Raw genomic sequence first — 9,040 nt, forward strand, 5'->3', positions numbered from 1 at the left:
GACATACACCCAGAGCTATGGGAGAAGCTGGAGAGGCATGGCTTTCTCCCAACCCAATTATGCTAATAATGTAAAGATTAAAAAAAGACAAATGGTTGATAAAGGGCCCAGCCCGGCCCGAGGATAGTGGCGGGAAATGTAGGCCGACCCGGCCAGTGGGTCTAAACTCTAAACTCTAAAAAGGATAAAAAAGCAGTGAAGAGAAAGAAGACCTTTGGTAGATGTTTCTGATGTTGGTTGAGTTGTTGTGTGATTGTCTTAAAGTTTAACAGTGTGTGACTCCCTCTGGTGGATGTGGTGGAGTATTGTGTTGTCTTTGCTCCAATGGTTTCTGTACAGAGTTTTGGTGTTTCCTGTCCTGTCGTGGGCTGCAGAGCACAGTAGTACACAGCAGAGTCAGACAGTTTAACTGAGGAGATCTGCAGATCTATTTTGGTTTTATCCTCAGTCACTGAAACAGACAGTCCAGATTTTTTTGCATTTTGCGATCCCAAGTGAAAGATGATGACTTCTGGCGGTTTTCCTTGAAATTGTCGATACCAGTAAAACTCATCTCTACCAGTAGCTTGTTTGGAGTATCTGTAGGACAGAGTAACAGAGCTGCCTTCTAAACTGTTCTCTTCTTTCTGGACTGGAGTGAGTTCTTCACATCTCATACCTAAAGGAAGAGATCACTCATTATTTCATGTTGTAAAAGACATACAAAATTATTCACAATCAGATGTTATTAGGATTAAATTTTTTCAAGATGCATAGTCTAACATACCTGTGAGGATGGAAAGAAACAGCAGAGAAAACACACAATGCTGCAGTGACAGCATGTTGAATAAAGGTAATGTTGATGGTTTGTGTATTGAACTCTGTTGAATATAGAAGTTCCTCTCTCTTCTATAGTTCAGTAACAGCTCAGCTCCTCCCTGAGTCTCTCCGTCTCCTTGTAGCTCTGTATTTTCACTTCTCTCACTTACACTTCTGAGGTAAATTGATTCTAGACTACATGAGGAAAATATTAAAGTTTAACAATGTGTGACTCCCTCTGGTGGACATTGTGGAGTATTGTGTTGTTGTCGCTCCAAAGGTTTTTGTACAGAGTTTTGGTGTTTCCTGTCACTGTGGGCTGCAGAGCACAGTAGTACACAGCAGAGTCAGACAGCTGAAGCTTCTGGATCTTCAGAGGAACTGATCTTAACTTGGAATTGAGTGTAGATGAAAATCTCTCCCTGAACTCGTCTGCTGTGTTCCCTTCATCCCCTTGAACGCGGATGAGAATGAATTTGGGGCTGTTGTTTCCATCCTGTTTGTACCAGAAGAGATAATTAGTAGTAGTTGAACTGCTGTTATATTGACAGCCAAGTGTTACTGCCTCTCCTTCAGTAGCAGTCACATCTCCTTTTGGTTGCAGCACGTTGTCTTTTTGAGCTCTGCATTCTGTAAAACAGCAACAAACAGAATCAGTGTGCTGTTAAAGAATCATATCAATGTTGGATTGATATCAAAGAAACAGAGTTGTGTTCATACCAAGGCTCATAGCAGCCAGCAACACTGAGATGAACAGAGGCTTCATATCTGCAGTGTGGAGTAACTCTGAGCTACAGCAAGTATAAAGAAGGCTGTGATCTCTCTGTTTAGTCTTCATCAACACTAAGTTGGTGGATTAGAAGGAGGAACCTGATCACAGTGACAGGACTCATTCACAGCCCTGGGTTATTCCCCCTACTGACAACTTTACACCTAACACATGTTGTGTCTCTCTCCTTTCTTAGTGTAACATTTCTTGTATGAAGTGATCTTTGTAGTTTTCAGCTGACATGGTTCCTGTTTTACAGCTGGTGCAGATTCACTTTGTTCTCGAACATATAAAAGATGGTAATTGTAGTGACCCTGCTACATGCCTTTTAATATTTCTTTCTAGAAAGTTTGAAAGTAAACTGAGACTTAATAATTCAACATGTTACATTTTATGCTCTTTTCAGAATGTTTCTTGAATGTAAAGTGACAGTTTAGTATCTTTTGGTCCTCTGCAGCCTTTGAGGTTAAATTCAAAGATGGTGGGGTTGTTGTGGAAGCTTCTGTTTTAATGAAATTCTTAAAAGGTCCAGTATGTAGGAATTTCTTCCATCTAACATTGAGATCGTACATTGTAATCAACTCTCTTGCACCACGCAGTTCTACAGCTACGGTAGCCTTCACGCAAAAAGCTGGTCTTTTGCTTTTTTCAATATCTTTTTCTTTTTCTAGGTGAAATTCCTGAAACTTGGAATTTGAATACGTGCATGAGGTGGAGTGCCAATCGGGAGAGTCGGAAATTTTCCCAATGGGCCGGTAGTTTTTCAAAGCCGGTCTGATCGCCCACTCTGCTCCAGCCGCCGAAGCTGCTCGCTCCGGCCGCCGCTGCCCGCTGGTCAAACTAACCTGTACGGCGGGCCGTAGCAGCCTCTTATTTCCCAACATTCATCTCTCCCCAGCTCCCCGAGGGCCGGTGGTCTATGAAATTTCCCGGTAGATTTTTTTGTCCCACTCCATTTAATAAGATAATATGTGGTCCTCCATGTTTCCTTCTTCAAAGTTGCCGGGCCGGGAAGCGACGATACCCATTAGCAGCATTATCAGCACCTGTGAGTTTATCATGTGACAGCGAAAACGCAAAAGGTGGAGCAGTATGTCCCTTACTGGCTAACGTATTTCAAGATTGCGCATGATTATGGAGTGTCTACCCCAGTTCATGCAGTGCAAATGTAAAATTTCAAGCCAAAAGGAATACTTGGAATTGATGGTGGTGGTAAATATTCATGAAAACAACAAGTTTGTGAACAGGCAACACAGAAATTGATAATGAACAACTAAACACGTTACACACTGGACCTTTAAGTTTTAAAAAACAGGTGAATTTTTCTTTGGATTTTAATATCTGAAAATAATAAATACCACTGATTAAAGAGTTGTATTTGTGTTTCAGTGATCTGTTGAACAATGGAAGGAGCTCATTGTGGCCTAATGGCCCACAAGGTATGAAGAGGATTTAGTAGGTAAGTCAGTGTCCATTTATGTGTTGTCATGGTGTCTTGTGTTTGAACCATCATACAGTTGGTTTGTCATTGATGTGGATTTGCTGCTCATGTGAATCCTCCCACAGTGTTACATTAGCAGCTGTAACCACAGGGACTCTGATAAAACTGGAATAATCAGAATCCATATGATAGGAAGCTGTGGTTTGAATACCACTTCAAACTTCAGTCCAGGGATTACATGATTTACTTCTCCAAAAAACAGTTTTCCTGAAGTAGAGTGGGAGATGATGAACTCTGGTGGTTTTCCTGGATATTGTCAGTACCAGAAGAAATAATCACTAGATGACAATTCCAAGTATCTGTAGGACAGAGTAACAGAGCTGCCTTCTAAACTGTTCTCTTCTTTCTCTACTTGAGTGAGTTCTTCACAGCTGATACCTAAAGGAGGAGATCACTCCGTTCTTTCATGTTGCAAAAGACTTGATTCACAATCAGATGTTATTAGGATTCAATGTTTTCATGCTTCATAATCTAACGTACCTGTGAGGATGGAAAGGAACAGCAGAGAAAACACACAATGCTGCAGTGACAGCATGTTGAATAAAGGTAATGTTGATGGTTTGTGTATTGAACTCTAGTTCCTCTCTCTTCTATAGTTCAGTAACAGCTTAGCTCCTGTGTTGTCTTTGCTCCAAAGGTTTTTGTGCAGAGTTTTGGTGTTTCCTGTCACTGTGGGCCTCAGAGCACAGTAGTACACAGCAGAGTCAGACAGCTGAAGCTTCTGGATCTTCAGAGGAACTGATGTCTTGTTGATTGTAGCATCAAATCTGTCTTTCTGGAACCCTGGAGCATTTTCTGCTTTGTTCGAAAAACTTTTCAACATGTACTTTGGGTAATCATTGACTTCTTGTTTGTACCAAAACAAAGTGTGACTCAAAGTGGTCTCAAAGGTACAGCCAAGAGTAACTGTCTCTCCTTCAGTATTAATGACATCTCCTGTTGGCTGGATCACTCTGTCTTCTCCTTTACACTCTGGGGAAGAAGAGAACATGCAGAGGAAGAGATGAATTAATAAAGATGATTGATTAAAGGACAACAATCAGTATTTTTATATTGTCACCTTGCCAGAGATTCAGACACAGATTTTCACTGACTGCTGTCTGATGTCAGATTATACTAAATAAAGAGTTATTAAGAAGGTATTAGAAGCCAAAAAAAAATTATCACTTTTGCTTTTTTGTCAGTTACTTGTGAAAAGTGTTGAGAGAAGAAACATGTTGTTCTTTGTATCTTACCAAAGAAAAGAGCAGCAAGAATAATCCACAGCCAATGTTCCATCTCTACAACAAGGTTTAAATCAACAGGAGAAACTAGCTGATGTTCAACATTCAGTCTGAGAATTGTTCTCTTCACAGCAGCACTTATTATTGACTGAATGGTTGAACACAGTGCAGAAGTAGTGCACCTCCTACTTGATAATGTTGCCCTCTAGTGGAGGTACAAAGTTCAGTACAACAGTGTAGAAAAAAGTCTAAGTGCAGTGTATTCAGATTTTATCGGAATAAACTTTTCATGCTGCATAATCTAACATACCTGTTAGAATGGAGAGAAACAGCATAGAAAACATCCAATGCTGCAGTGACAGCATGTTGAATAAAGGTAATGTTGATGGTTTGTGTATTGATCTCTGTTGAATATAGAAGTTCCTCTCTCTTCTGTAGTTTAGTAACAGCTCAGCTCCTCCCTGAGTCTCTCCGTCGACTCGTAGCTCTACATTTTCACTTCTCTCAGTTACACTTCTAAGATGTGATTCTAGACTAAATCATTAAAAATATTGAAGTTTAACAGTGTGTGACTCCCTCTAGTGGAAGTTGTGGAAGGTCCGTGTATCATCCGATCATTTGTTTTTGTTTTCACATATGAAAACGAAAAAACAAAATTATGACTTGATTTTTGGTTTTCCCGTTCTTGCACAGAAATCAGAAAAACCACTTGATATTCTGATGACACACACCTGGCTGAAACCCCACTGCGCTTCCCTGGGCATTCCCTATGTCGACAACTTCAACTTGTTCTGGGAGAGGCCCAGCCTGCTGAAACATGATGGTCTCCACCCAAACCGACATGGAGCCAGGCTGCTATCTGACAACATAACGACCACACTGAAAGTTAAGTATTGACATTCTGTTGAAAATATCACAGATTCATGCCCCCCAGGTATTGATCCTAATGGCACTTTACAAGTGAATGAATCTAAAAATGTTTTCTGCAGGGTAAAATGTAATACTAGTACTATTCCAGTTATAATCAACAATAGACCATACAAAGTGTTGAATCCCCTAAGTAATAAGGAGTTGACTGCAAACATAGTCAATTTAGCATCCAGTTCACGTCAGCCACAGGTAACCAAAAGAGGGGCAATACTTAACAACCTAATTGGAATTACAACTACCACTGCAATGATAGAACAGGATAGGAAAATTAGATGCGGTCTACTAAATATCAGATCTCTGTCTTCTAAAGCAATACTAGTAAACGAATTGATATCCGATAATCAAATTGATCTATTCTGTCTAACTGAAACATGGCTGGGCCATGAAGATTATGTCAGTCTAAATGAAGCCACTCCTCCCACTCATATTAATACTCAAATTCCTAGAGGCTCAGGCCGAGGAGGGGGAGTTGCAGCCATATTTGACTCTAACCTGTTAATTAATCCTAAACCTAAACTAAATTATAACTCTTTTGAAAATCTCGTTCTTAACCTTCAGCATCCAACATGGAAAACAGTACAGCCAATTATATTTGTTGTTGTCTACCGAGCACCAGGTCCATATTGTGAATTTTTATCGGAATTCTCAGAGTTTTTATCATGTGTAGTCCTAAAATCAGACAAAGTACTTATTGTAGGTGATTTTAATATCCATGTGGACGTTGACAGCAATAGCCTTAGTACTGCTTTCAACTCACTACTAGATTCAATTGGTTTCAGTCAGAGTGTGCATGAGGCCACGCACTGTTTTAACCACACCCTCGACCTTGTGCTGGCATATGGCATCAAAATTGAAGACGTAATAGTATTCCCGCAAAATCCTTTATTATCAGACCACTTCTTAATAACTTTCGAATTCTTACTACCCGATTATACGAAATTAGATAAAAGCTTCTACGCTAGAAGCCTATCTGACAGTGCTATAGCTAAATTTAAGGAAGATATTCCAACAGCACTAAACTCATTAACGTGCCGTAATATAACAGAGGATCTTTATGTAAACTTTAGTCCCTCTCAAATTGATCATTTCGTAGACGATGCTACGGCCTGCCTACGGACGACTTTAGACTCTGTTGCTCCCCTTAAAAAGAAGACGATGAAGCAAAGGAAACTAGCACCTTGGTATAACTCCCAAACTCGTAAATTAAAGCAAATCTCGCGCAAACTTGAAAGTAAATGGCGTTCCACCAAACTGGAAGAATCTCGTTTAGACTGGCAAGACAGTCTGAAAACCTATAGGAAGACCCTAAGAAAGGCCAGATCAGACTTCTATTCATCACTAATAGAAGAAAATAAGAACAACCCAAGGTTTCTTTTCAGCACTGTAGCCAGGCTGACAGATAGCCACAGCTCTACTGAGCCATCTATTCCTATAGCTCTGAGTAGTGATGACTTCATGAGTTTCTTTAACGATAAAATTATAACAATTAGAGATACTATTCATCACCTCTTTCCCCCAACCTCTAATGGGTCACCTTTAACTGACAGACTGCTAGAAAGAACGACTAGACCTGACATATACTTAGATTGCTTTTATCCTATAAACCCTCAACAATTAATGCTAAAGGTCTCTTCAGCTAAGCCATCTACCTGTCTCTTGGACCCCATCCCAACGAAGCTACTTAAAGAAGCGTTACCCGTGGTTAACACTTCATTGCTAGATATGATAAATATGTCTTTATTGACAGGTTATGTACCGCAGTCATTTAAAGTAGCTGTGATAAAACCTCTACTGAAAAAACCCACCCTCGATCCTGAGGTCTTAGCCAACTATAGACCTATATCTAACCTTCCCTTTCTCTCCAAGATCCTTGAGAAAGTAGTCGCTAACCAGTTATGTGATTTTCTACATAGCAATAGCTTATTTGAGGACTTTCAGTCAGGATTTAGAAAGCATCATAGCACAGAGACGGCACTGGTGAAAATCACTAACGATCTTCTAACTGCATCAGACAAAGGACTTGTCTCCGTACTTGTCTTATTAGATCTTAGTGCTGCATTCGATACTATTGACCATACCATCCTCTTACAGAGATTGGAACATTTAGTTGGCATTAAAGGAATCGCACTAAACTGGTTTAAGTCCTACTTCTCTGATCGATCGCAATTTGTTAATGTTAACAATAAACCCTCCAATTACGCTAAAATTAACCATGGCGTTCCTCAAGGCTCAGTGCTTGGACCAATTCTATTCTCCTTATATATGCTTCCTCTAGGCAATATTATTAGGAAACACTCAATTAACTTTCACTGTTATGCGGATGACACCCAATTATATCTGTCAATCAAGCCAGACGAAACCAGCCAGCTAGCTAAACTTCAAGCTTGCATTAAAGATATAAAATCATGGATGGCCTACAATTTCCTGATGTTAAACTCAAACAAAACCGAAGTTATTGTCCTGGGCTCCAAACCCCTACGAACCTCATTAGCCGAAGATATAATTACTCTGGATGGCATTGCCCTGGCCTCAAGTACTACTGTCAGAAATCTAGGAGTTATTTTTGATCAGGATCTATCCTTTAACGCCCTAATAATAACGCCCCCTAATCTAAAACACACCTCTAGAACAGCCTTTTTTCACCTTCGTAACATTGCTAAAATTAGGAACATCCTGTCTCAAAACGATGCAGAAAAACTAGTCCATGCATTCGTTACTTCCAGGGTGGACTACTGTAATTCCTTATTATCAGGATGCTCAAATAAGTCCGTTAGGACTCTCCAGCTGATCCAGAATGCTGCAGCGCGTGTTCTGACAAGAACTAAGAAAAGAGATCATATTTCTCCTGTATTAGCTTCTCTCCATTGGCTTCCTGTAAAATCCAGGATTGAATTTAAAATCCTTCTTCTGACCTATAAAGCTCTAAATGGTCAAGCTCCTTCATATCTTGAGGACCTCTTAGTACCTTATTGTCCCACTAGAGCACTACGCTCCCAGAATGCAGAGTTACTTGTGGTTCCTAGAGTCTCTAAAAGTAGAATGGGAGGCAGAGCCTTCAGCTATCAGGCTCCTCTCCTGTGGAACCAGCTCCCAATCTGGGTTCGGGGGGCAGACACCGTCGCTACATTTAAGACTAAACTGAAAACTCTCCTCTTTGATAAAGCTTATAGTTAGGGAGTGAGGAGTTGCAGTGAACGCCTAGACCGGCGGGGCAGGGTATATAGCTGCAGACACAGCACCCCTGCTTTTCTCTGCTTCTCTTTACAGTCATCAGATTTACCTATCGTATAATCAATAATATAGTGCCTCTCCTAGTTATGCTGTTATAATTCTAGACTGCCGAGGAAGTTCCTTCTTATGACACGCTCTTTTCTTTTGTTTCCTTTTATGCACATCATGTCTCAGAAGTGCTTGTTACTCACCTAGCTCTGGGGAGTTTACTCCCCGGAGTCCTTATGTTTCTTCTTCACCCAGAACATCGCCTCGGATTAGGGCGACACCAAGACCTGGGTCTTGGGTGCAGCTGTGGCTATGGACCTGCTACACCCTGCTACGCTCTGCGATTCCCTGCAATGCCCGACTACGTCCTGCTGCGTCCACCGCGTCCACCCATGCTCTGCTGTGCCACGCTACATCCTGTACCGTCATAACCCCAACCGTCAGACACCGCCCACCAAGAGTCTGGGTCTGTCCGAGGTTTCTTCCTAAAAGGGAGTTTTTCCTCGCCACTGTCGCAATAGCCACTGCTAATGCTTGCTCTTGGGGGAACTATTGGAATTGTTGGGGCTTTATAGAGTGTGGTCTAGACCTACTCTATCT

General features: G+C 41.0%; 1 gene segment (V, D, J or C); it reads right to left on the bottom strand.

Moving 5' to 3' along the window:
• Window positions 1-1,120: 1,120 nt before the first annotated feature.
• Window positions 1,121-1,823, bottom strand: LOC116065847 (the record flags this gene model as incomplete). The annotated part of the segment is given in 2 exon segments: window positions 1,121-1,428; window positions 1,519-1,823. Coding segments are annotated over 2 exon segments (426 nt in total), but the record flags the coding sequence as incomplete, so codon positions are not given.
• Between the last annotated feature and the right edge of the window lie 7,217 nt (window positions 1,824-9,040).

The sequence above is a fragment of the Sander lucioperca genome, chromosome 9 (assembly GCF_008315115.2).
Source record: "Sander lucioperca isolate FBNREF2018 chromosome 9, SLUC_FBN_1.2, whole genome shotgun sequence".
Taxonomy (NCBI): domain Eukaryota; kingdom Metazoa; phylum Chordata; class Actinopteri; order Perciformes; family Percidae; genus Sander; species Sander lucioperca.